The sequence below is a fragment of the Anomalospiza imberbis genome, chromosome 6 (genome assembly GCF_031753505.1).
Source record: "Anomalospiza imberbis isolate Cuckoo-Finch-1a 21T00152 chromosome 6, ASM3175350v1, whole genome shotgun sequence".
Taxonomy (NCBI): domain Eukaryota; kingdom Metazoa; phylum Chordata; class Aves; order Passeriformes; family Viduidae; genus Anomalospiza; species Anomalospiza imberbis.
Genome location: NC_089686.1, coordinates 47,946,359 through 47,974,262, shown reverse-complemented (window position 1 = coordinate 47,974,262; position 27,904 = coordinate 47,946,359). Strand labels below are relative to the sequence as shown.

Below are 27,904 nucleotides of genomic sequence, written 5' to 3'. Positions count from 1 at the left end.
CGCCGCCCCCTTCGGCCCCGCCCCGCCCCGCATCACGCGCTCGCCTCGCGCGCGCCCGCGGCCCCGCGCGGCCCCCGCCCGCGCGCTCTGATTGGCCGAGCGCCGCACCGCCGAACAGTCAACATGGCCCGCGTGCGGCGTGGCGGCCGCGGCGCCGCCGGGGCCAATCGGCGGGGCCCTTGCTGAGGGAGGGGCCCGCGCCGCGGCCAATGGGACGCGTCTTTGTTAGCGGCGGCGCTGCCCGAGCGAGAGGCGGCTGCGAGGAGCCCGGCGGCGCTGCGGCCTCTGCGGCGTGAGGGGCGCGGGCAGGTGAGGGCGGGCGGCCCCGGGCTCTGGGCCCCGCGCCCCGGGCACCCGGCGGGGACAGCAGACGGGCCGAGCTGGGCGCCGCCACCGCGGCGCGGGACCGGGGATTCTCTCCGGGCCCGCTCAGGGGCGGAGCACGGCAGCCGCCCCTCGCGGAGGGGTTTGCGCCCGGCCTGCCGCGGCCCCATTGTAAAGGCGGTTCTAGAAGCTCGGGCCCGCGGGACGGGTCCCGCGTGGCTCCGTGCCCGGCGGCGGGGAACGCGGGGGCTCCGGCCGCGTGTATGGCCGCGCTGCCTGGCAGCGCGCCCGCCCTGTCCCCGCCCTCCCGGGGGAGCGGGGGAGGAGGAGGGCGGCAGGGCCGCTCGCCGTGCGCGCTGCCCCCGGCGCTCTCACGCCGCCGCGCTCGCGTTGAGGCGAAGCCTTCGCTGCCTGGCTGGGGTGGGATGCCTTCGCCTGATCTCAGCCACGGTGCTGTGCTCCCGCAGCGCGGCGGGCGGTTCTGGGGACTCGGTTTTGCATTTCGGGTTTCTTGTCTCCCAGCTGAGGGCCTGTTTGAAATTTTCTTGGATGCTGCGATTGTTTACTACACACAATACCGGTACCTGTAGGATTTGTCAGATTCTCTTCCTCTAGCATCTGCTCGCGAGGCTTGCAAATATAAAGGTGGGGACGCGAGTGTGGGAATTACAGATGAAACCGGAATTACTAGGAACTTTTTTATGAGGTCATCTCTAAACAGAATAGCGTTCCTTTTACAAAGCTTCGGAGGTGAACTAAGTATTGCTGATATCCGGGGCCTGTGGAACAGGTTAATGAGTTTCTTCCTCAAATAATTTTTCACGATCCCTTCTTGTTATCCTTATAGAAAGTATCCGACTGTTTGTTTGTGGCTTCCCGTGGGGTTACATCTCAGTGCCTCTGAAACGGAAGTTGTAACTTTCTCTTCTGGTTTGCTGTAGCTACGGAAAACACTTAACAGCTGTGGGCAGGAGTCTTCCTGTGAGTTCAGGAGCCCTTCAGTTTCCTGTTTTGTCCTTCAGTTACGTTTGGAAGGTTTGTGCAAGGCAGATAAGATTTATTCCATGTGCACTTCTATTTACGAGTACATCTTACCAGCGTATAGATTTTTCCTTTGAATTTGTGTCCTTCAGCATGTTGTCCTTGTAATGAACTCTTCCTGTCGTGGTGTGCATCGAGTTTACAGTTTCCTGCAGCTTTAAGGGATTGATGGTGTGTGACATTTGTGCCAGACAAGTTGTAGCTGTAGTCTGCCTCCTAGGACAGGGGCTTGATCTGATCTCCCCCATTCCCTAAGCTTCATCTGCCCGAGTCATTCGGAAACAGGGAACTGCCCAGGAGAAATGAGGCACTAATTTGGCCTCTTAATGGTGGTGGCAGCAATGATAATGATTCCTTCTCTTGTTATTTTCTTGGGTCTGGTTGCTTTTGCATGTCTTCATTGCCTGTAAAGTTCTTGGAAGGCAGTGAAGACAGTGGCCATGAGGGCTCAGTGCTTTGCTAGTGCTTTCTTTCAACTGGTGTGTGCTGAACTCAATCTCTAAAATTACCTTTCCCTCCCCTCCACTGCCTTCACCAGCTTGTCCCAAACAGTTTTGTTGGTGGCTCTATGGCAGTGAAGTCAGTGCAAGGCAGCTGGAATGAAACTGGGAATCACAAGCTGTCTTCTAAGAAAGTAGCATCTAATTATTTATTCATATACTTCTTTTTACTTTCTGTTGCCAAAGGCACAACTCTAGGGGTGAAGTATTTATTTGCACCAGGGAATGGTGTCTTTTTCCTTCTTTTCTTTTTTCGTTCTTGCTTGGTTAGTGGCTTTTGTCAGAACATGCCCAGTTCATGTCTGTTCTGGTGGAGATTAATTCAGCTGCTATTCAAACATTATTCCATGTTTTCCAAACACACATGAGGATCTTGTCTTCCCTTGAGAAGTAGTTCCCTGCAGGAAATACAGCACAAACAGCTGAGCAGAAGAATTTTCATGTGGAGTAGAGTCTGTTCCATTAGCTCGGCTGCTGGGCCTAGGCTGGAAGCCACAAGTCTTGGAGGGTAGTTTTTAAGTACTGCCAGTCTGCATTTTTAGTTGCCTACTGTTGCCTCCTCTAATAGTGACTGGCATCGTATAACTTGTTGGCTGAACTCTGATATTAGGTCAACTTGCTCTGTTTTACCTTTTGAATTGTATCTTTTTTTCCCCTGCCTTCTGTTGCTGTGGAAGGAAATAGTCATTTATGCTCCTTTATTTCTTCAGTGTTGAGATTGTAAAACTCTGGTTTGCTCTAGCAGGTGGTTGCTGGCATTGCCACTTTCTGTTCTTATGTTTAAGGCAAGAGGAAGCATTTGGAACTAAATCTGCCTGACCTGGTGGAGCACTTACTCTGCCAGAAGCTCCTTTATTTTGTTCCTGGGCTTAACCTGCAGGGTGGACTTCTGGGCTTATATGGGAGATGTGAACAACTTCCTGTGAGATAATCTGAAGTACACTGTTAGTACTGTTGAAAACTAACAAAGCTTTTCAGCTGTATTTGAAATGGTTGTGCAAGTGTTGCTTTTGTAGCTGAGAGCAGGATTGAGCATTTTCCAGATGGAAGAGTGTGTGCAATCTCTGGGCTGCCGCTCAAGTTGGCAATAGCACTCAGGTTCTTCTTTGGTAGCCCTCTGTTGGAAGCTGGGCCTGTGATCAGCCTGTTTGGCCTTCACAGAGCTGGACAAATCAGACCTGTCAGCTCTGGATGATTGAAGCTACTTTTTGTTCTGAATTTGACTCGCCGACCAACGTCTGCTTTCGTGAAAGCTTGGTAGTGGAAAAACACCTGTGCTTCTCTATGGCAGGTAGTGATTACTGGAATTGGTGATAAGCTTTTTAAAATGGGGGTAAAAAACCCCAGTCTCTGTAACTGAAATACATGTGCAGGCTTGGCTATTTCACTCCAGAAAAGAAAGAACAGCAGAATAAATTACACAATCTGGCTCCCTCTGGTTTCTCAGGAGAGCTAATCTAGATACTGGGGGCTGGGGTAGCTGTGCTAAACTTGGTTCCAATCATTGTCAATAAAAAGATTTCAACTTCCCTCTTTCCTCTTCGTTTTCTGACTCCTAATAAATAAGGAGCAAATCTTTACACAGGGGATTCTGTCTTCCTAGCTACTGTCAAAACCCCTTTTCTTGGTAAATAATTTTCTTCTCTTCGGTGTTCTTTTTGTCTAGCAACAGTTTTGGGGATATAGTAGAGCAGCAGAAGCAGCTACTCACAAAAATAACCCTGATTAGACAGACATGTGAAACATGTTTTTCTGCTTGGGTGATAAAAGAAAAAAGTGATTTGGAAGTTATTGTAATTAATTCATTTGAACTTTCATTGTTTTTTGCTCAAGTATGCTATATAGGCAGAGATAAAAAAATCATTATTTACTATGATGCTGTCAAGGAATTAGAAAATAATAACACATTTATGTCTTCCTCTTCAGCTTTTTTTTTTGATAGAATGTTGAGCTAATCTAGGAAACTGTGGCACTTACCTTCAGACAGAAGACGTATGACTGGGTAGAAATTCACTAGTATCTGAAGTATTTAACAGAAAAAATAAGTTCTAGGAGGGTTAAACCACCTGAAAGACTTCAGAAACTGAAGAAGCTTCATTTTGAGTTGGATATTGTGGTAGCTAGTTAATTTACTAGGAGGGATTATGCGTGATGAATTTCATAGAAAAAAACAGCTGTTAATTTGTATTGGTGTTTTAAACAATGACTGTTCCATTTTCATCTTGTGTTGAGGTAAACAAATTACTGTTCAAGTATTTTTAAACACTACTTTTCAACTTGCAGGTGGATACAGGCACACAGATGGCAGATAACAGGTATGTTGGACTGTTTTCCTGAAATTAAATCAAGGTAGTTGAAGCCAACTGTATATCTGGTGTTCTGCTGGAGAGGTTTTTGTTGTTTTTTTTTTTTTTAACTTGTGAAGTGTGGATTACCAGACTTGGATAAGAATAAAATGGTAATATTTTTCTAAATGTTCTAAAGAACTGAAGAGCCTCAGTGTTTCTCTAATCTGTGTAATTTAAGCATGCAAAAGGCACCTTTAGTTTAGGTAGTATTTTTTGAACATACAGTATTTCTATGGGACTGCTGCAGATCCACATGTGCTGCTGCTCCTCTGAGGCTTGCAGTGGTGGATAAGCTGGTCTGTCCTGTACCTGATAATACCCATTTGCATATATGATATCTCTTCTGGTTTTGTGCGTGAGTTAGGGTCAATTTCAGCGGTATCCAGTGTGCGTTTTGTGACCTCTAAACTGGCAGGGAGCACAGGGAATACTGGCTGGCTGTTGACTCATGCTGGGCCCTCTCCTTCTCCAGCACAGGAAGTGAGATGGAAGACGTTGCAGCAGGAGATGGGGGGGCCAGGGACATCTCTTTTAGAATAGCAGTGAATGTTTTTTGATTATCAAAACAGCTTGTTAGAGAACTTGGAAACAGAACTTTTATTTCTTGTTCATCTTCATTTCATACCTGCATCCTTTCTCATGTTTTTCTTCATCACTTACACTAAAAGTGTCTCATATTTTCATCTGTGAATAATAACATTTTCCTGAGCAGAGTGAATGGCCGCATGATTCACAGACTGAATCACACACATGAATGGCCAGCCATTCATTTAATGAGATGAATTTATACATCAAAGGTTTTTGGTTTGGGCTTGTTATGGTTTGTTTTGAGGTTGGTTTGTTTCTTCTTAGTTTTCACAAGCTTGAAGACATAAATATGTCTTCTGTTGGCATACTCGTCTATACAACATATCTGTAGTAAACCAAAGTTCTTAAATGCTGACATTTGTGTAATGTGATGCTATTTTAATACCCTTCTAATTCTTTTAGTAAAACAGAAGATACTGCTTCAGATTCTCTGGAGGCTGCTAAAAATGCAAGCAATAAAAAAGGTATGAATACATATTAGTAGGTGATGTTACCGAAGTGTAACAAGCCTTTCCAGTCAAAATTGAAGATGTGTTCGCAGCTGAAAGCAGAACAGCAGTTTTTAGACTAACTGTTCACTTTCTGATGTTTTCCATGTTTAATGCAGCCAAAAGCAGACTGAAGGCTATATTTTTGTGTGTTGTGACTGTGATGCTTTACCGTTGCCTGAAATGACCCTCTAGACCCTTGCAATAAGGCCTGTAAAGACTGGCTTGTAACAACGTGTATTCTTTGTCAGCATAATTATAAAAATGAGCAGCTCTGTTTGTATGCTAGTTCTTTACTGTCTTGTTTCTCAGAAAGTGCATCTTCAGAATGTGTCTTGGAAGTTTTTATTCTCCATTAGCAAGGCCTACAGATAACTGCTGAGTAGTGTTTTTCAAATTAATGCTTCTGTGTGCAGAAAATCTGCAGTTCCATTATTTCTCCAAACACTCAAATCTGTAAGTTATAGTGAAATATATTTCATTTATGGGGTCACTGAATGTTCTTTAGGTCTCCCTCATTAATGTTTTTCTTTTTTTAAGAAATCCTTTGTGACTGGCAATTGGAAATCACGTGAGAACTGCTAGACACCATTTAATAGTTTTTAAAGTCAAGTTGCATTGAGAAAAAACAACAAAATCCCAAATAAATAGGGAAAACAAAGGAAGACACACAATCATATAATAGCTTCACCATGTTAGTGTGTGCTGTGCAATTTATTGGGGTTTTAATGTCTGGGGAAAAGAGCACTGAGAAAGAATGGAAAGATGTGAAAAGCTAGAGTCTTCACACCATGACACTGTGCATGGTTATTAGTAAGGGTTTTTTAACACCTAACCAGAAGCATTTTAGATCTGATCTCCTGTAAAAGTAGTCTTCTGGGAAGTGTTGTAATGGCTGAGGAATCTTACAGATTGTAAAATCATTTTGAGGTAAAAAAATTAGTAGTTGTCAAGGTCACAGTGCTATGCTGTTTACTGTACAGTGCACAGAGTTTGAAGGGTTTTTTCAGGAGTCACACAGGAAAACAGAAGTCTTGGAAGTATAATTGAGTGGTTCTCCTGAGAATTTGTATGTGGCTTTTAAGGTACAGCTAATACAGAAGGATAGAGAAACTTCTGTTTTGTGCTTTCTTACATAAAGGGAAAACAGGAAATTTGCCTATGTTGTCAATGTACTATTTGCTTGTAAAAGCAACTGATAGATTTGCAAAGAAAAGAGTGTTTTCTCTATCATTATCCATCTTTATATTCCTGAAATCTGGTCCTGAAGTAGTTGATTGTGTTAGTATGAAAATACTCGCTATTTTCACACCTCAAAAAACAGTGCTGTTATTTGAGACATGAAAATATTCAGTATTCTTACTGTGACTGCTGTAAGACACAGTATGACAAAGGCCCTATAAATCTATACACATTTTTTTAAAAGGGGTTTTCTGTCTTCATAGAAAAGCTGGCAGACCAAGTGATGCAAAATCCACAGGTCCTGGCAGCTCTTCAGGAACGTCTTGACAATACATCACTTACTCCTTCAAGTTACATTGAAACGTAAGTACTGGGCAAGTTAAAATTCTTGAAAAACTGAAGGCATAATAGAATATTATTACTGTACAATTAAGGTAGAAAATGAGAATAAATTATTCACTAAGAAAAATGGTTTACTTGACCTGTGATTCATAGTGTCTTACTTCTGGAAGAAGAGTGACGTGTTACCTCATGCAAATTTGCAAACAACATTTTGTCCCGTTCAATATTTACTATGGCCATTTCTTGTTTTGGATAGAAATAACTCCCCTCCCCTCCTTTGTTTCCTCTGTGATCCTTATTCTGACAGAGTGTGTGCTACATTGACTGATGATTTCTATAAGATACCTGTCCTGCATGTAATGGAAAGTTCAGGACCTGTATATCTCTAGTTTAAAGCTTAGTTTTATATTGACTGTAAAGTAGATTTAAATGCTGCCTTTAGTGAATACTTATGCTTTTATTTCTTGACTAAGAACAGCTGGTTGTAGACCTCTTTTTAGAAAAAACATAAGTTTTAAAAAGAGATCTTTTTACATGACTATGTCTAAATGTTTAATAATTTAAAGTGCAGATGGGCAGTGTGTGCTTCACGAGTATGGCCCATGAATCAAAGCTTTCTCCTGTAGAATGCACAGTTCTTAATTTTCATAAATGGATCAACACAAATCTAGTCTCAAAATTTAGGTGTAAACAAAGGTATTAATTTCAGATCTCTGAACTACACGGGGAGGGTAGTGGCCCCAGGGAATGGAACAGAAGATAACACCTTTGAGAACAACTTGGGTAGGAGAGGATTCTTTCAACTTTTTGAAATAGGTTTTGGAGAAACATGTGTGTTTGACATAAGCCTTTTATTTAAAAATTGCATGTAGTTATAAGCAACCTATTTCTCAGTATAATGTGAAATAAGGCTGAGGCAACTAACTTTTAACCTTAAATAATTTTGATTTTTAGTTTTCCAAAAGCAGTGATAAGAAGAATTGATGCCTTGAAAAAGCTCCAGGTGAAATGTGCCCATATAGAAGCTAAATTCTATGAAGAAGTACACGACTTAGAGAGAAAATATGCAGCACTGTATCAACCTCTTTTTGATAAGGTAGGAAAATTATGTATATAATTTTATTTCTTTGTTCCTGTCATTTCTGGTTGCATATATATAATTTTACATCTTCAATTACGTTTCTGGGTTTTTTTTAACACAGAGAAGAGAGTTTATTAATGGGGAAGCTGAACCCACAGATGCAGAGTCAGAATGGCACAGTGAAAATGAGGATGAAGAAAAACTGGCTGTGAGTATAAGCTGGGTCATCCACTATGGATATGTTGGATTGTCAGAGTTAAATTCTCATTCTTGCCATTGAAAGGACAGTGTCAGTGATGTGTTCTTGTGATGAATACACTGTTATGGCCAGTGAAAGGTTCTACACCATTAGTTTAGCCTTTATTTCAAATTTGTGACTTGGGGGAATTGAGGAGTTGCCTTTGTTGGCACTGTTCGTAACCTGTTAACAGCAGCTTCCTGCTAATGGGTTCCATTCCAGTGCTACATGAAACCCTAAGATAATAACGGACTGGTTGGTTCTCTGCCTGTCTCCATTATTTTGGGGGACATCATTAGCTTGCATTTTCATAAATGCAGGTGAGACACTTGTCACACAGTCATAAAACAGAATCGAGCTAATAAAATGTCTGCTTGGCTGGTGGATTCCTACTTGTCTATTGAGTAGGAGCTGTCTAGATTTAGGAGACAATATAGTCTGTGGGCTGCCTGTTACTTGCCCAGCATCATTTCTGGAGATGTGTGCTCAGGCTTTGTCTCAGAAAAGCGACCTACTTAGAAAACTCTGTTTGCCATTCTGTCAGGTTTTCTTTCCATTTTTTCCTTAGCCTGATTTCTTTTAGGTTTTTGTTTTTTTTTTGGATGCTGTTCCGTATTCAAAGTGAATTGTTCTCTTTATTTATACTGATGTCCTGAGACTTAGCATGACACAGTGCTTCATGTGCGTGAGCAAAAAACGTTCCTTAGGCTCTGTGTATATGCAGCATTGACAGGCCATATTCCACACAATAAAATCAGAAACGTTTCTAGATGGGAAATAAATTACAGCTTTGTGTTCTTGGCTCGTCATAACCCAAGCAACTGCCAGAAACATCTTAAATATGTGCTGCTATCTAGTGGTGTAAAAGGAACGGTGCAGCTAATTCAGACTGCACTTGCAGGGTTGTTTAGGATTGAGAAATTACTTCCTTCTTCTTTTTTATAACATTTGACATCAGTTATGTGGAAGACATCTTGTTTCCCAAAATAGCAATAATTAGACGCAGCATAATCATTAAAAATACCTGTAAGCCTGTGAAAAAACAGCTTTGCAAGTATTCTGCAAAATGGTGAAGCTAAAACAGCATTTCAGAGTGCAGAGTTAAATTTTAAATTTTTATATGAAATGCCGTAGGTGGCTTATGGACCTACAGAAATGAGATTAATAGAAAAACAGAAATGCATTTTTTTTTTTTCTGTTTCTAGAAAGAGAGGAAGTGTTTAATTATTTCTGTTTGTCAATTCAGTGAAGCAGACACTTGGTCTATTTAGTCTTCATATAGAAGAATTTCAAATGAGTTGAAGGTAAATCTGAATTGTGGATATGTTCAGTTGTGTAAATAAACCTTGTGTCTCTTCATTTGCAGAGGAATAAAAAAAGTAAATTTTAAATGTTCCTTAAACACAGCTTCAGAGATTGCAATTGTTTTGTACTTCTGTCTCTGTTTATTAAATATACTAAGAAGTCACAATTTAATTTCTCAGCTTTTTCTGTATTTCTTTCCCAGGGAGACCTGAAAAATGCAGTTGTAATAGATGAGAAAGCAGAAGAGACAAATGTCAAAGGAATTCCAGACTTCTGGTTTACTATCTTTAGGAATGTAGATATGCTAAGTGAATTAGTACAAGTAAGTCTTTACTCTGAAATGAACAGCTTCTCTTGTGTTAAATGAGTTGCTGCTTTTCCTATTAATAGTCAATCCTTGTGGAGTGTGAGTCAATCCTTTGGTGTGAGGCACCAAATCTTTTGAGTCTTTGGAATCCCTGAAGATGCTTGAAATGATGGACAAGCATTTTTAGTTTAATCCATAAAGGATTATTTTTGCAAGGTTGTAAGAATACCTGTGGATTGTTTGATTTCATGTTAAATAGCTTAGGTAGTTATGCCTGCACTTGTATTAGTGGCTTTTAATGCTGTTAAAGAAGAATTCCCTGGAGTGTGTCTTCTTCTGAATCTCACTGGTAATAAATACCCTGAATGAAGTTACTGTATCTTCAGTAATACATCCTAGCAGCTTTGTTTACTGAAGATGAGCCCTAAAATGACTGAGAGTTTGGCACACAAAATTTGCAACTATGATTAAGAAATTTAGATCCAGATCTTTACTTTAGCTGAAATTGTTGAATTAGTTACAAGGTTTGGTTCTTTCTTAAGGAGAGACTGTTTTTCTAAATATTGCCTGCTGAATTGAATTTTACTTTTTTCTGCTTAGGAATATGATGAACCTATCTTGAAACATCTGCAGGATATTAAAGTTAAGTTTTCTGAACCAGGACAGCCTATGGTGAGTTTTCTCTGCTTGTTTCTCATGAAGATTGTAGTAATGAAGTGAGCAGCATTCCAAAAATTAATTCAGCTCTCTTTGGCTGTTGTTGTTGGTGGGAGAGGTTTCTTTCTAAGCTATTATTTTCATGCTTTGCCTATGAAAGGTTTATCTTCAGCTTTCCTGACTCTTTGCTCTTTCATTCCTAGCCTGCACAGCTCTGACATTACTGTAGTTTCTAGATTAAAATTCTGGCTGAGGTCTGTCTAGTTTTTGCTTTCTTTTTCTGTAAGATCTTCTAAGAAGTTGGCTGTTTTGTCTTGAAGCATATCTATTCAGTGGCATTCGGATGAGATGGGAATAGGTGTTTTTTCTTGCCTACATAATTTTTGTGTTCTCATTCAGCTTTGTTTTGTAGTACCTTAAGCTGTAGAACTCTTTAAACACTGGACTTACCTGGTCTTGCACTGTTCGTAACCTTTTGACAGCATTTTTCTGCAAATAGGTTCCATTCCAGTGCTACATTAAATCCAGTAATGGAAGGCTGACAAACTCCATGTCCCTTCTGTATTTGGAGACAAAGGATGTGTTCCTAACTGCTTGAGTGAAACCTGTTGTGCAGCTGCGTGTGACTGCCTTTCAACAAAATCTGCAGTTCTGTGTTGAAAATTGGTGCAGCAGTGGTAGCTTTGTACTGTATCAACTTCACATAACCAGTATATCATAGATATACTAATTCTGCTGGGGATTAGGTTTTGCTGCTAAAGAAGTACAAGATTTTTCTGATTTACTGTTGACCCAAAACAATGAATCGTAGTTATGGCACTTCAAAAGTGGATTTACCTGATGACAATCAAAGTGCTTCAAAGTCCTGTTTGTTATGGCCTACACACAGAAACTTTTATCTTCACGAAGCATAAGTGACTCCATTGCTCTTTACTTTTACTTATTTATAACCATATGGATAAACTTGTATGTTATATTTTATAATTATAATTTCTGTTTACATATTTATTTGCACAGCAGGATCCTTAGCATATTCAGACCTCGATGATGCATCTAGGTATAACTTAAGTAGCTTTAAAAAAAACAATTTTTTTTTAACTTCATGAGCACTTATTTGATAAAAAAACCCCAGAGATGTCCAAATAAAGAGTATCGGAAAGGTTATTACAACACTTCAAATATGATGTGGAGCTTGGAGCTTCTTGTCTCCTAATTAGCACTGAGATGCTGAAATGCAGCGTGTGCAGATACTTTCGTCTTGCCTTGGGATCCTGCATGCTAAGTAGTGCCACTGGTTGGTTATTTATAGCCCCAGTGATGGTTTATGGGATTATTTGGGTATGCGTGTTCGTCACTGCTGGTGGATAAGCTAAGTTTGTAACTCTTCCCCTGAGCATGTTTGCCAGAGGGAGATTAGCCTTAGCTGAAGACAGCCTCCAAACCATGCAGCTGTCTTGAATTGCTTTAAAGGGAAGTAAAGCTGAAATAGCCAATGTGAAATGAACACAGATATTCCAGTGTACTGCTGGGTTCCAGTGGCTTCCTGTCCTTAAACAGGGAGCGCGGGGGTTGGGAAGGCTGCTGTTGCCATTGGTCTCCATCACTCCTTGACCACTCTCTTAGCAGGTATGAGTCATGTGAGGGTCTTAGGAAGATTTAGGGGCTTTTGGGAGATGAGTGAGGGATAAATATCTGTGATGAGCAGGCTGTTGTCCTGAGTTATTTATCTTGTCCATGCATGAATAGGCTTGTGAAAAAGGATGGCAAGGCAAACTTGGTGGTAACAGTTTTCTGGCCTGAGTCTGAAGAATGCATGGGGAAGTATATTCAGGGCCAGTCTTTTGGCAGTTATGTAATCTGTTTTGTATGCAGATTAGGGCTAATTTGTAATGCATATTACTGGCAGAGTAAATCAGATATTTAAGGTAAGTGTTACACATGCTGTGGCTGGGCAGTGGTGTTGGAAGCTTTGGCTTTCAGTCCTTTTGTTGCACTGAACTGACCTGCAGACTTTTTCCCCCTTCAAGTCACTAAATCTATGCTGCCAAAAATCTTTATTCTTTGTTTCCATTTTCCAAGACACCTTGAGTTTTAGTGTACTTTAAAACGTTCACAGTTGATCCCGAGTATGAAGTGAGCATTGTGCAGGCAGTTCAGAAACCTTTACAGACCTGAAATTTGATGCATCATGGATGCTGTGGTTTTCTGTAACTGGAGCCTTTTGTTCTCCATGTAAGAAACTGAATCTCTGCAAACAATTTTTGGGTGCCAGAGGACGTTCAAACATAACCAGAAACACCTGCTTCAGGCTGTAAGCTGTTGAGACATGTTGGTTGTAGGACTCAGTTTTCCTTTGCAGGATTTTCTATTTCTAAATGATTTCTAAATCAGTGTTCCTTTGCAGGATTTTCTATTATCAAATGGAAAAAGCCCCTCTGATTCCTGGGTGACTGTGCTATTTAAGTAGACTCCTGCAATCTAAATTATGCTTTAATTGGAAATAAAGTTTGATTCACTCTCTTAAGATCATGATATTGATCAGACTTGGGGGAGCAATAGAACCACATGGTGTTGTTACAATGTTAAAATGACTGCAGAATCACAACTTCATCCTTAGTGCAAGCATGATGAGAGGCTTCCATAGGAAATGAAATCAAGACTTTTCTCAAAATCTTTCTAAGGTTGCTTTCAAGACAGCAGTTCTATATGTGAAAGTGAATGAAATGTACTAATTAGCTGTTTATAATTTGAATCTAAGTCAAGGTTGTTGTAGCTTCTTGCACATTTGAAATTCTTTGACATTAATAATTTCGTGTTTCTGCTGTAGTTTTAAATATGTTTGCCATCAAATTATAATTTTTTTCATGTTTTCAGAGTTTGATTAATGATAATTATGCTGACACACTGTTTCGTAGATGAGAGTTAGTGGTAACATAAAATTTCTTCCAGTCTTTCTCATTAGAGTTCCACTTTGGGCCCAATGACTACTTTTCTAATTCAGTCCTGACAAAAACATACAAGATGAAGTCGGAGCCAGACAAGACAGATCCCTTTTCATTTGAAGGACCTGAAATAGTTGATTGTGAGGGGTAAGGAAAACTGAAATTCAAAAAAGCTTCTGAAGTAAAAATGCTTTTTTTTTGCTTACCATGATATTAGTAAAGATAAAATTATTACTGACTTCAAAAATGGGAATGTTTGTAGGGATGATGATGATGTTAGTCTCAGCATGCAAAAGTAACAGATGCGTAGATGGAGATATATTTTAACATTGTGTATACTTTAAATTGAACACCTTTCCGATTTAATAGTTCTCTAATTGAGGTAACAAACCTTTTATTTCCAGATAACTGGGTAAATTAATTTTATCATTACCTCTCACAGACTACCCTCCTCCTCAGTCTGATAAGTAGCCTTGGACTCTGTTGGATTCTTATCATCTCCTCAGCAATTTTTATTTCAGCAGGAATTGGTTTATTATTATCAGGCAGGAATAGGTCATGTTTATCATGTGTTCTTTCAGCCTGTTTTGAGGCTGGAACATAAAGGCTATGCAGTTTGATCCTGGCAGCTGTGGCTAATGCAGCAATTGTTTAAAATTTTATTTTTATTGTGTTTGCAACACATGTTCAGAAAACAGCTGTGGATGGTGAATTCTCATGTCTGTTCTGGAAGTCTGTCAAGTTGAACACCACATTAGAGTTTCTTGGGGATAAGAGAATCGTTCCATCTAAGCTAACTTTCTGTTCCTATCCATGATCTCTGCTCTATAACCAAATTCCAGTACCAGAGCAGACCTGATGCAAATAAAAAAAGGCTTTTGTACCCTATTTTTCTTAGCATCTAAATATTCTTTTCTGTTGGTGATTATTTGGTTTTTAGGTTTTTTTCTACCCCTTCAAGGATGAGTTTTGGTGGTTTGGTTTTTGGGGTTTTCTAACTCACATTTAAGATATGCCAAATACCTGGTTTTGTGCAGGCATGCTGACAACCTCAAAACCCCTTGACTTTTAGTGCTACATGTTGGCTTTTGAATCCAGCCCCTGCAGTGAGGCAAAATGCCTTCTTGGATGTTTAGTGAAAGTTGTGCCTAAGTAACAGACTACTCATTTTTGAAGAAAACTTTAGTTCATTACAGCAAAATATTTTCTGTTTAAGTATTATAAAGGAATGCTTTCCTGGATTGCTGATTTATCAAAACTTTGATTTCCGTTGATGTTTCCTGAGGAAGGTGTTAGATATGGTACAAGTAGAACACGAAAATATGTTTGTGCCTTGTTATACAGGTTAAGTATAAAACTGGTGACTTTGGCCATCTGTCTATAGGACAAGATATTTTTGACGCATTTAAGGGTTACTGTGACACCATTACTTCAATTTTTAGGAGAATTAGCTGTGTTTGCCCCTCACTCTTTGCCGTGTGCACTTTGGGTAAAACTTGTTTGAATGGAAAGAGACTTTTCATCGAGCACCAGTTTGTACAGCAGCAGAATGGAACTGAAAATTAGTCTCTTTTCATCTTGATGTGCTTGGCTGCCAGGTTGATCTGAGCACTGCTCTTTGGACAGCTTAAACATCCCTCTCCCTGGCCACTCTTTGGACATGCATTTTTAGGGTAAATGGACACTGCCTTGACCTGTAGTTAAAGGATATAATGTATTGTTTTCTGACGGTCTAACTGGTGAGATTTTTTTCTGGAATAGCTTAATCCTGTCCTTGGTTACAGAAGTCCAGTTTTTGGGCCAGAGGTACTGAATTACAGGTGGCGTGAGGGCAGTGATTACCTTGCCAAGACAAACTTGTATAGCATTTTCATTTAGGGAAGTATTTGACCTGTCCAACATACACATCATGTCTAGAACTATGATCCACTTCATATCTTGTCAAGCAGCTTTATCTGGAGAGTGATAAGCCATTTTGGCTTTGATGTGGCTGCTCTGCTGCCCAGTTCCTTCTTTTCCCTGGTGCCTTGTGTTAAAATGCCGATTCTCACGTGCTGTCTCTAGGTGTACCATTGACTGGAAGAAAGGAAAAAATGTTACAGTTAAAACAATCAAGAAGAAACAGAAACACAAGGGCCGAGGCACAGTTCGGACAATTACTAAACAAGTACCTAATGATTCATTTTTTAACTTCTTCAGCCCAATAAAGGGTAAGTTTGGAAGTTTAAGAATTTACGATCCTTAAAATATGTTTATATATATTTGTATTTATGTGACTTAAACATTCAAACTGTTTATGCTGCTGCATTGTAAAGTGCTTACTAGAGGAAGATTGCAAACTCTTGCCCATCCAAACAGATGATGTTGTTCTGTTGTTATTCTGTAGAATTTGACCAATAGGCGTGCAGTGTAAACAGGATTCGTAGTATGGAAAGAGTCTCTTGCAGACTCTCATGTTTTACCACAGGATGGCTCCATGCATCAGTTTGTTTCTAACATGCAAAAGAGCTGTGTTTCATTGTTGGTCAAGTTACTTCATAGTGGTTTCATTGAAACCTATGTGTCAAGTGACAGAACTTTGTCCTTTCTTCTGGGATTAATTAGTGATCCCTGATACTCTGTACATAATTTTGTCATTTTCCTAATCTAATGTTAGATGTGTACTCGCATTTTAAACAATTTAGATGGACTCCAAATCCATTATTTTTTTCCTTGGTCCATCTTTCATTGTCCTCTTCTGCGAACGTAGATGATGGAAGTAGTTTATTTTGTGGAAGTAGTTTATTTTGTGGACTAAAGGGTCCTATAAGAAAGGTGGTGAGAAACTTTTTGGAAGGGCATGTAGTGACAGGACAAGGGGAATGGCTTTAGGCCAAAGAAGGGCAGGTTTAGGTTAGATGTTAGGAAGATATTTCTTGACTGTGAAAGTGGTGAGACACTGGAACAGTTTGGGGCATCCATAAATTCTCTGGGCATTCTTGGAAGTGTTCAAGGCCAGACTGGATGGGATTTTCAACAACCTGGTCTTGTGAAAGGTGGCCCTGCCCAGGGCAGAGGGGTTGAAACTTAGTGATCTTTAAGGTCCCTCCCTGCTCAAACTGTTCTGTGATTCCAGAGGTGTACTGAGCAAAATGGTTCTTAATTCTGTTGTGGGCTATTACGAACTACCTGTCCCTCCTAATTACTACTGCAAATGCCCATGTTGTATTGGTTAAGAACATGAGATATGTATTTCTAAAGTTGGGAGTGGTTAGTACAGAAATATCTTCTAATTTTTGTTGCTGCTTTGAGGAAAGGATGGAGATTTGTCTCCTGTTGGCTTTATGTTGTTCTTTTAAATACTCAAAGGGTGCACTTTGGGATTAGCTGTATAAGGGAAGACACTGACATCTGCTGGCAGTGGATACTTGCATTTTCAACTCAAGAACTGAGCCAATGTATCACTTTCACAGTAGATCACATGGTAGTGTAGAAAAGGGAAATACATTTTGATTTGTGTTGGGGTTTTTTGCATTAATTTGTTTCTGTGGTTTTTTTTGGGTTTTTTTTGGGTTTTTTTGGGGGTTTTTTTGTGGGTTTTTTTTGGTTTTGTGTTTTTTTTGGTTGTTTTTTGGTTTTTGGGGTTTTTTTGGGTTTTTTTGGGTTTTTTTGTTTTGTTTTGTTTTGTTTTGTTTTTTTTTTGTTGGTTAGTTGGTTGGTTTTTTTCTTTAAACAAACACCCACCCTGTTCCATGCTAGTTACAGTACTGGGCCTCTTTTCAACAGTGCTTTGCAGATCCATGTCAAAATGGTCATCTTTTTAGTTGCCGTTGTTTTGAGGGAGAGGGGGTGATTTGTAGTGCTCCAGCCAAATGAAGTTACTACAATTACAGCATTAATAGAGAAACCAAATACGTTGATCTGCATGTCCTCTGAACCCATCCTTGTAGAAAGAGTATTTCCTGTGCAAAAATCTTTGACATCCTTATGGCAGCTTTAACTGCAACACATGAAATTCTTACGATTTCTGTAGGTTTAACTTTTAATACTAACCTGAGTTGTCATAGTTTTAATAGCTACCTTGTGAAGCCTTTTTAACCTCAATGTTTTCTGGTATGAGAAGGTCTTTTTATACTGTGTTTTGTCATCTTGAATATTGAGGTGGGTGAGACTATACAGGCATTTCTTAAATTTTATTGTCTTTTCTTTTTGCAGTATCTGGTGATGGAGAGTCACTGGTAAGTTTTTGAAACAGCACAATTGCTCTTTGCCACATCCTTTTTGCCAAGTCACTGTATAGTGACTATAGGGTTCTTTTATTAAGTACTGTGCATTTTTATTGTTATTTTTGCTTTTGACAAAGCTGGGCTTCACCTTGATAAAGTGAAAGATACTGTCAACTTCTCCAAGTAATCCATTGACATTTCACTGTTACACGACTTGCTGATCCAGGACATCTCAGTGGTCACTGTTGGGAAGGTCATTATTTTCCCTGCCCACTCAGCAGTACTGTGTGGCTGGTACCTGACTTGAAAAATCAGTCTGGAGCATTCTGAACAGTTCTGCAACATCAGATGCCAGAGCCAGCCAAGTCTGTATGAGCTTTTTAATAAAAGGTGCCTTGGCAGGACACTAACCTGTGTGTAGGAAGCTTGTACAGAAAATCTCAGTTCTGCAGATCTAGATTTAGATTTTATTGTTACAAAGTTAAGTATACTGAAAGTACCTGTGGCCTGAAGGTTGGTGAGGATAGTGTGATATTTTCCCAAACCTGTTATTTTAAAATATTTTCATCTGCTTCTGTGTATCACATCACATTTGGAGTAAAAAATTCAAACTGATTTGTCTTACAGGATGAAGACTCAGAATTCACTTTAGCAGCAGATTTTGAAATTGGTCACTTCTTCCGTGAAAGGATAGTCCCTCGTGCTGTGCTGTATTTCACTGGGGAAGCTATAGAGGATGATGATAATGTATGTATGCAATTAGCATTTTGTTTATTAGCCAGCACATAGAAATATTCTTCTCCTTTTCTGATTAGACTAGAGTGAAATATTAATTACATGAGAATCACAAAAACTACTTGGAGATAGGAAAGGGTCATTCAACTTGTTCTAAGTTGTTAATCAGCTTCTGGAAGAGGCTTAGTTTCAGTTACAGTGTTTGAATATGCTACATCTATTACTGCAGATACAAATACTATTACAAATACTATTTATGCAAATACTAGCAGAGCTAATTAAACTTTCGGTTTGTTTTGCAGTTTGAAGAAGATGAAGAAGGTGAAGAGGAGGTGAGATGCACACTATTTTTTATAGACTACTGATTACCTATTCCATTCCAGTGCCAGGAATAATTCTATATGGAGCAGAAAACGGTTGTTCATAAATGCTCTTGTTCATGGTACTTCTTTCCAAAAGAGTTCAGCATTCATGACTGCTTGCAAAACTGTGCCTGGTTTTTCCTTTTCATAAAAGTACTTTCTGCAAAAGCATATATCCATTTTTTTATCTAGTATTTTGAAAGCTGTTTTCTGACATAAGTCAAAAATTAAAGACAAGCTTTTTTTTTTTTTTTTTTTTCTAGAGGAGTGCTGCATGGTAAATATCTGTTCTTTAGGTGGTAGTGGATTTCAGCTGTCAGCTTTTAGTAGTCATGAGCGTAAAGACTGGGTCTTACCAAATGCAATTTGAAAAAGGGGAAGTGTGCAACTGCTCAGCATAAATAATTTAGGCTGGCTCTGGTCTATTTGCAGTAATGTTGTGTGAACACAAACATACTATGAAAGGCTTTGCACAAAACCACTAAATGTTACCACACTTAAATGAACTAATATCCTTTACATTTTTTGCTTTACTGCTTTTACTGTGCTGTTCTTGCTAATTTGTCAGAGGTACATCCCTGATTGTTGTGAGGTTCAGCATAGCAGAGTACATCAGAGGTTATGAAGCTCATCTGAAGTGAGCTGGCACTCTTCAGCATGCAGTCTTTTTTTTTTTTCTTTGTGCTTAGGCTGTTGAATTATTAACATTTTAATATTTTTAATTCTTTAAGCTGGGTATTGATAGAAGTGTGTATGTGTGTTTTTAATTGGTTTCCAGTGCCAGATGTTATCACTTGGATGTAGTTGTGTGTAAAACTGAGTGCAAAAATCCTGCACAGGAATGCATAGCCTGTCCACAGTAATCTAAATAAACAGACTCTTTGGAGGGAGACTGAACTAAAGAACAAAATCAGACATATATACCTATTACTGGAACTAAAATTCCAAATAATTGTTGGGTAGGAGTTTAAAAATTGCTGTGGGACTGCAGCAGCAGTGTTCATAGGGAAGTTGCCTTAAGCCATACTGAGACCTTTATATCATGTTTTAAAGATTTTGTATTTAAAACTTGTAAGATGCTGAATTCTTTTAAATCATCCCAATGCTGACATCTGAAACACTCTGACATACAGTGATAATTTAATTTGCTGGTTTGCTTTTTGTCCATTACAAAAAGTTGCACTTTTAACCTATTTTAATTTCTGTTAGTTTATCTCTATTTTGTCATAGGAGTTGGAGGGGGAAGAGGAGGGAGAAGAGGAGGAAGATGCAGAGACTGATCCTAAGGTAAGGACTTTTGTGTGCTTAGTCATAACTCAGGCTATAATCATGAGCAGTGTAGTTAAGGGCATGATAGTTTGTGAAAAGATCAATCAAAAAAACACCTTAGCTTCTGACTGCAATGTTTTTATTGTCTTCAACACTCAAATTGATCCTCAAAGAGAAGTTAATGTTTCCATCATTTGAGAAAATGCAGGTTTTTGCTTTCAACATGCACAAAGATAATTTCCAATCTGTGTGCCTTTGCTTCTTAATGGCGTCCCTGTGTAATGCTGATACAGTTTTCTTTCAGAAAGGTCATGTTCACATGTTCTTTGGCTGGCCTTCAAGCTAGAATTAGTCTGACAAATCTCAACTAGCTTGTTTGTTTATGTTATTTTCCTTAGAATTGTTCTTTATCATTGTCCTGATGGCTGCAGGTTAGACTCTACATGTCTGTACTTGATTAGAAATCAAAAAATGTCAGTCCTCAACTTTGAATTTTAAACTTTATGATACCTGGCTTAAAATTCAGCCTTGAGGGTTAGTGTTCCTTCTGATAGGTATTTTTCAGTTCTTCAGTCATGGTAAATGCTTCTATTTAGTGAAGCTGGGACAGTGATGACGGTCTTGTGTTCATGTAGTTCTTAAAACATCAGCTTTCAATTTTTTATAAAGACAGATGAAAAAGTGAAAGGCATGCAAAACTGCTTGATCTTTGGATAAAAGTCTTAACAGCAGCTTGACATGTCATTCTTCTGGTATAGTTTTATACCTCATCGTATCATTAGTAAATGGTTTTTGTCGCTATCAAGCGTCAAGTTTTTTTTTTTCTTTAATGAGAAATTCTGTATACTAAAGAAAGTCTGTCTTGTACAAAGATCAATCAAACAGGGTTAGATTGGGGAAAATCAGTATTCTGACTGCTCTGTAGGATTCAGATGCAGTGATGTACCTGTAATGGGAAAAAGTTGGACAGCTGAGAAACAATGTTAGTTCTACAGCAACATATGTTTGTGTGAAGTATCCTTCTAGAGGATTTGGTATTCTGTAGGAAAAAAAAGCTGAAGTTATCTTGGAAGGTTATGGTTGTTGCCTCCTGTATTATTTTGTACATTTCACTTTTCATCCATGCTGACAGTTCCTTTCAATTTTTTCCCATTTAGGTGTAATATAAGTCTGTTATTCATTCATACATTTCTAGGTAAGGTGGAATTCCATTCATACCTAACTTCCAAGAGTCCCATTTGTAGTCATGCAATGTGGTTTGTTTTCTAGGGTTTTCTGTTTTGTTTTGTTTTTTTTTCCTTGTATGGGGAAAAGAAATGGGGGAACGGTGACTTCAGAGTTTAGGTTTTATTAGTAAAAACTAGAACTAAATGGGTGTAGGGATGAGTGCCTTTAAATCATATAGTTAAAGTAGATTTTTCAGAATGACTCTCTGCCTTCCTGGCACACTTCCTGCTTTGCCTTTGTAGCAGTCAAACTGTATTTCATATATACATGATAAAAGATACTGAGACTTGTCAGACTATTTTTCCTTGTTTCTGGTTTGATGTTGCATCTCTTTACTGTTTCTAGTGCACTTGCAAATTATTTCTTAAATATCTTCTCTGCTCTTCCTAAACTCTTAAGTCATCAGCTTACTTAGTATGCCTTTTCCAGCATCTTATTTATGCTGCCTGACAAAGGCAGGCAGTCACTCTTAGAAGCCTTTTCTTGATCTCTCACGATTCTGCACAGGTATTGTTCTGCTCATCTGTCTCTTTATTTAAAAGAAGAAAGAAAAAGTTCCTTCTGTTGTATACTGTCATCTTTCACCTTTCATCACATTCCTCACAGAGAACAATGCCTGTAACAGCCTCCATACTTCTTCCCCCCCTGTATTTTAGGCTTGTGTATTTTTATTTTAATTATTTAGAAGAAGCTATAATGCTTCCAGCTCACTCCCTCTGCATAGATAATGCTCTTCCATGCCCTTGTTAAACTCAAAATGGAGATGTGCTTCTGTGTTGGTTTTTGGTGCCTCAGCATACGTGCTCTGGTGGTTCACCTGTGGTAGTAGAACATCTGTTTGTCACAGTGGCTTCTGTGTTGTCCTGCTGCAGTCCGTGGCACAGCTGTGTTCCCTCCCTACAGTTAAAATTGTTAGCCACTGGCTCCAGTTTTTCAAGTCAACTTGGAATGATTTTATATTGTTTTTTGACACTGATACCCCAGTCCTATCCTGTTTTCCATTCTTTCTCCTGCTTGTACCATTTTCTGGTCCTCTTTTTCCCTGTTCCTTGCCTTTCTTTGCCTTCTAGTTCTCACCCTCTGCTTTTCTTTTCTAGAATAGTTTTCCATGTACACAAAAATAATTGGTCTGTTTTCCTTTCAAATCCAGTTTCTCCTTTTCAGTCATTTCCGTATTACCTCCTCCTTTATTGTTGTAGTACATTTGCTGTATGTCAACACTTTCTGCTTTGTAAACTTTTCCTCCTTCCTTCCTGTGAGTTTTAAGTACATTTGAGTTCAGATACAACCAGATCATTATCATCGCTTACACAAAGCACTTGTGCCATGTATAAGTTGTGGCTTTGGATGACTGAGCAGTCAGATGTTTGAAAGTAGCTTCAGAAGATGCTACAAAACTGGATAATGTAGCTAGTTTTGTCTAGTGCATTTTTTCTGTGTGCTTGCTTGCGTGTCCCATTCCTTTAGCTGCCTTTATTTCACCTTGCTGAGACTGTGCTTGAATTGAGAAGTAGCTGACAGGGCAATGCAGAGTGCTGGTTTGAATCGTGAGCAAAAGAGCTGCTCTGTGGGTGAGAGACTGCATGGGCTTCAAGATCCTTCGTCTTCTGGGTTACACTGGCAGGACCTGTCAGCAGCAGATTCATTTCCAGAACCTGTTGTGGAGGCAGGTAGTTTGGGTTAGGGTTGCTTACTTAACGCCAGCTAGCTCTGGGTTTACATTCTGATAGCCTTGCTTTTTCTTCTTCAGTAACGTAGAATAGGAAATAAAGATAAAATTCAGCTTTAGGTCCCATAATTGGACTGTTCCACTGAAGATGTTTCAGGATGACTTTTTATCTTCTCCACTGGAAGGGACATCAGATATAGTGCCTGCTGCCTGCCTTGATACTGCTGTTGGCAGCAGAGATCATGGGGAGTCAGATGAGATCTTGTTGATCTGCCTGTTCCTGCATGGCCATCTTAGCAGATGGAAAGCCTCCCAAAAAGTGAAAAGCAAGGAGATAAAGACTTGATTGCTCTTTGAATCAGTGTTTAAACACTGAACACTAATAGAAAATCAGTGTTTCCTTTAGGATGTCTTTTTGAAAAACAGAATTTCTAAAATAAATGGCATGGAAATTTTGGGCTTATGTTCCCATCTTCTAGGACACCAGTTTGACTGGATGGGCAGACACAGTGGGGTTTGTAGGACAGTCATGAAAGCAGTATTACCTCAGACCTGCTTTCTTCTCTATTTTAGTTCTCTGTTCCTGCAAATTTTAGGTGCAATTTTTAATTCTGAGAAAGTGATGCAATAAGTGAACGGTAGTAACAAAAAGCTATATATTGATCTTTGTTAGCAAAAGAGAAAAAATAGGTGGGAGTCTCACTCACCTTGTTCATATCCATTGCAACAGTATCTCAAACTGAAATTAAAGGCCCAGAGCAGTTTTAACTCCTTCAACAGAATAAGTGAATATGAAATACTTTAAATATATAAAGAAATTTTAAATCCTACCAATTTTAAGATGAACTTAAGTCTGCCTATGGTTACTGTAAAGAATCTGTTTACAACCAGGATAATTCTTGTCTCTGTAGCCCTGGTAGTGATCTTGAGTATGTGTCTTTACTGCTAAATTTATTTTTAAAAGTGATGCAGTTCCTCTTTATCTTTGCCAGTTCAAGTCTCTCTGGTCTTTATTGCTTGGCCAATGCACTTCACTACCTTTCTAAGATATCATGGGAAGTTAATTTAGGGAAATAGAGCATGAATGGAAACCTTGCCAGGATGGGGTGATGAACAGCACAGGGGCTAAGGCAGATCAGTGGTAGTGGTTGGCTGACCCAGTGTCACCAAGTCTGGGCTCTGCAGGAAGAGCAGGCTCGGGCTTTAAAGCCCAGCCTGAGGGAGTGTGGATGTCAGCTCTCCATCGCACAGGGTGGAGTCTGGGCCATGATCATCTTACAGGAGCCAGCAACAGCCAGAGCTGAGTTTCAATGTGCATGTGACTGCTGGAGCAGCTGTAACTGGAAGGGAGTTGTGGTTTCTCTGTGCTGGTGTCCTCTGGGATTAGGCTGTGAGATGCTTTGCATGAGGCTGAGGGTAGCTGAAGGCAGCATGGAGCTCACATGCTGGTTTCCTCAGCAAGGGCAGTGCTGAGTGTTAAAGTGGTGGGAGAACATGGATTATGTTAGAGTTAGGATCTGAAATACTGCTTTGATACTTAGGGCCTGCCTAAACATTCTGTATATAGGGCCAACACAGATACATCCTCAAGTGTGACCTAAAAATAGCAGTATTTGTCTGAAAATCCTCCAACAACTGACTCAGGTCCAGGAACCCCTCAAACTGTATTTATTTTTTTTTTTTGTTTGAGAGCAGTAATCAACACTGAAAGGTCCTTAAAAAACAACTTTGTGATCTCTGTGACTCAGTTTTTATAGGATAAACAGTTATATGCAGTAAATATGATTTAAGTGTTTACAGAAATAAGGAAAAGATAGTGGAGTTTATAAGGAAATACAACAAGTGTTTTGGTTGATCATTAAAATTTGGCGGAAATGGTTGCAGTGGTCAACCCAGGTGTGTCTTGATCTAAATATCACAGGTGACTTAGGAAGGAAGGAGATGGAAAGATTTTAAAAGTATATTTTAAATAGCAGGTTTGTTATTTTATCATGGCCCTTATCCAGAATGCAAAGAGGAGAGGAAGTGATGCTGCCTGCACACTAGGCCAGGTTCAAATTTCAAGCAGTTAAAAGAAGAAACCTTTAGGAAACTTTAGATAAAAATGCCGCTGGGTTTTGCCTGGCCCTCAGTAAAAAGGAGTAGCATGCAATGTACTTCAGTGGCAGTTAAATTTTAATTTAAGAGCAAGAATGCTAATTTTGTGGTTTGTGTAAACATGCCCCTTTTCCTGTATTTAGTCCCCAATCAGTGCAGTGTAATTCACATCAGTGTTACTTGGAACTTGAGGCAGATGAGAGAGAACAAAGTTAAAGTTGGCCAGATGTGCTGAGTGAGGAATACCACAAGGAAGAAGTCTGAAAGGTCTCTGACACTTCTGTGCGCTTGGCTCTAATGCTGAATTGTAGCGGGAATGATAGTGATCACTCTGTAAAGCAGTTTTGGTGAGGAACAGAGAAACAGCCTGAGTTTAGTGCAGGTTATCAGGGGCAAAAGGTCATGATGAGGAAGTTTAAATTGCACCTATTCATCCTTGCTAGAGGCAAAATGCTTCAGTTGTCCTAATTCTTGGTTTTTTGATGTGTGCTGAACTTGGCATGGGTACATATTTTATAGCACAGAGACCTCTTCTTTAGGATAGTAACTAAGAAACATTTTACTTTGCATCAGTGAGGTTCAGGGTGTCGTGTTTTGTACCTGTATTTTTCTTCACTAGTCTGCAGCAGGTTTCTGTGACCGCTGCTTGTATATAATAAACTATATTAAGAATGGTGAGGGGAGAAGCAAAGTGGAAATTCACTGAGTAAATTCTCCTGCTTTCTAAAAATGCTATTTTACAATGGAAAAAAAAGCAAGAAGTGCAGTGTAAACCTGAAGTTCTTAGTTGTTTGAGTACTTGTTCTCATTCCCAAATACACTTCCTTTTGCCAAAGGGGAAGTTGTTTAACTACCTAATGAAGGTGTTTCTACTTTTACATATTCAGGTTAACATATGGACTTCTTGCCCAGTGTTAAATTGTTGAATAGCTACCTGCTGGTGATGCAGAACCTAGAAGAAATCAACACATTAATTGCATTTTTATCACCTTAGCAGAAAGGGCAAGGCTCCTAAGGAAAAACTCAGACGTGCTGTAGAATAAGCAGCCTGCCTTCCTCCCTCCTCAGAGCTGGAGGAGGTGGCAGTTTATTGTTAAAACAGCTTAATAGGGCTGGAAGTCAAATAGAGCCTGTGGTTGAGGGGAGTAGGTGGTGGTTTGCTTTCTTGTTTGTGTGAACATTGGCCTACAGGATGCAGTGTTAACAGCACAAGAACAGATAAAAAATTACGGGGTACCAAGCAGCTGGGGGCAAGGGCAAACCCAATAAATGTGGTGACTCTGGACCTTTATGATGTAGTTTTCATGTAGCATTTCTGTACATGCTAGTGATACCTAGTTAATTCAGAACTGCATAGCCAGTTTCTCTGTATTTGTTGAAGTGTTTTTTTAATGCCTATTTGATTTTTAACTGTTTATTTTCTCTTTTTCCCCTTTATGCAGAAAGAGTCCAGCCAACCTGCTGAATGCAAACAACAGTAATAAGGAAATACCACTTGGAAGTGATATTTGAACAACTTGTAATAAATAGTTGGATACCTGGCCTGCAGTTCAGGATATTCTATCGCTGCGGCACAATCTTATTAACAATGCTTAAAATTAATTTGTTTTAAATTGCATGATTTTCACTAACTTTATTGCTTAACATGTACAGTGGCAACTTCAATGCATTTGGGAAATATGAGGTTTAAATAAAGCACACTCTACAGCCGTTGGTACACTGTAGCTAAGTATGTCAATAGGCCTTTAGAGCCTTTTGCCCTATGCATAGGGGAATAGTCCAGACTACCATGTGAGGATTATCCATTTTCTTGCTCAACATTGAAAATTGTGGAATAGCAATGTGCTGAGAAGCTAAAGTAAATGGATTACATGTATGGTAGCTGAAACAGATAGAGCAATATGACTTTTTTGCTAGTTCCCTCCCCCCTTTTTTAATGTTTCTTGCAACCTACAAATTGAACTAGTGCTTGAGCAGCTTTAAATGTCATATTTATTATCTCAGTACAACCCAGCTGAGTTGAAGTAATTTTACTTCATTGAAGAGGGTGTCATATTTGAGACTTAGTTGTTCATCTTACTATTTATTTATTCATGTTTGTAAGTACTTTTGACAGAATTAGTGCTTTTTAATAGTTTTTAATATACTTGAAAAATCTTATTCCTCTTTTGCATACAATATGGGTACTTGTAAAACAGGTAATTCAAAGTGGTCTCAGTGTAGTAGTCTAGACAGAAGAAACAAACTCGCATCAAAATGACAACTCTTCTGGATGAAGATCAAAATGCAAAGGCCAAACTGTTGTTGTTGGTGGAAGTGGGTTGCAGCCAAAGAGCCAGACAATTTCCAGTAGTCTTATTGCTTAGTGTCCAGCATGAAAGGACCTTTCACTATGAACACGGAAATCAATCAAAATGAGTCAGTTCAATAAATCTGAAGTTTGGGTGTCTTACTTGCAACACTGAAATTATTCCATTCCACAATTTGTTTTATTTTAAGTTCTGGAGTCTGCAAAACTACCTTTTGTTGTTGTGTGGCACTTAAAGTACACATTTCTAGTTTCAGCATCCATTACCAACCTCTGGCAGCAGTTGAATAGCAGCTGTATCAACACTGTGACCAGGCATGTAGAGTGCTCCAGCCTTACCTTACACATTTGTAACTTAATACAGTGTTTTCAATTTGTACAGAGTAGATAGAATATTCTATTAAAGTTGTGAAACATGATTGGTGGTGCCTGTCTGGTCCCTGATGCTTCCTAGGAGAAACGAGCATCCCATTGTGAATGGTGGAGTGTTAAACACAGCACCTTCCAGCTGTTTGGCCATACAGCTCCTGGCTCAACATCTGCCTTTGCCAAAAGCCAAAACAGGAACCCTAGTAAATATAGCAGTGTGTAGTTCTTTGATGTAAATCAGAACAAACGGCAAGCAAACGGTCTGGAATATTTTGTAGGAATTGGGGTTTTTAGGGAGGCAGCATCGTTACAAGATTCCA

The 27,904-nt window shown here is 39.4% G+C and overlaps 1 protein-coding gene and 2 non-coding genes across 8 annotated transcripts; all 3 read left to right on the top strand.

The window, feature by feature from the left end:
- Positions 1 to 182: 182 nt before the first annotated feature.
- On the top strand, positions 183 to 27,634 carry NAP1L4 (nucleosome assembly protein 1 like 4). 6 transcript variants are annotated; one of them, XR_011000198.1, is made up of 16 exons: positions 184 to 305; positions 4,149 to 4,180; positions 5,204 to 5,265; positions 6,735 to 6,834; positions 7,768 to 7,909; positions 8,016 to 8,102; positions 9,640 to 9,759; positions 10,345 to 10,416; positions 13,351 to 13,490; positions 15,408 to 15,553; positions 17,538 to 17,560; positions 18,176 to 18,295; positions 18,586 to 18,615; positions 19,855 to 19,932; positions 21,072 to 21,109; positions 26,350 to 27,634. XR_011000198.1 is itself a non-coding variant. In XM_068193989.1 (16 exons), the coding sequence occupies exons 2-15, from the start codon at positions 4,167 to 4,169 to the stop codon at positions 21,075 to 21,077; spliced, it is 1,119 nt and encodes a 372-aa protein (XP_068050090.1). In that variant the 5' UTR covers positions 184 to 305; positions 4,149 to 4,166; the 3' UTR covers positions 21,078 to 21,109; positions 26,350 to 27,634. The 6 variants fall into 6 exon arrangements, 4 of the variants coding, with proteins under 4 accessions (XP_068050091.1, XP_068050088.1, XP_068050089.1 ...); XM_068193989.1 differs by having other exon boundaries at positions 19,876 to 19,932; XM_068193990.1 differs by lacking the exon at positions 18,586 to 18,615 and having other exon boundaries at positions 183 to 305; positions 19,876 to 19,932.
- Positions 8,300 to 8,427, top strand: LOC137476713 (small nucleolar RNA SNORA54). The gene has a single exon (XR_011000548.1). It is a non-coding gene; the product is annotated as a small nucleolar RNA SNORA54 (small nucleolar RNA).
- On the top strand, positions 10,858 to 10,978 carry LOC137476712 (small nucleolar RNA SNORA54). Its single transcript, XR_011000547.1, has one exon. It is a non-coding gene; the product is annotated as a small nucleolar RNA SNORA54 (small nucleolar RNA).
- Positions 27,635 to 27,904: the final 270 nt, after the last annotated feature.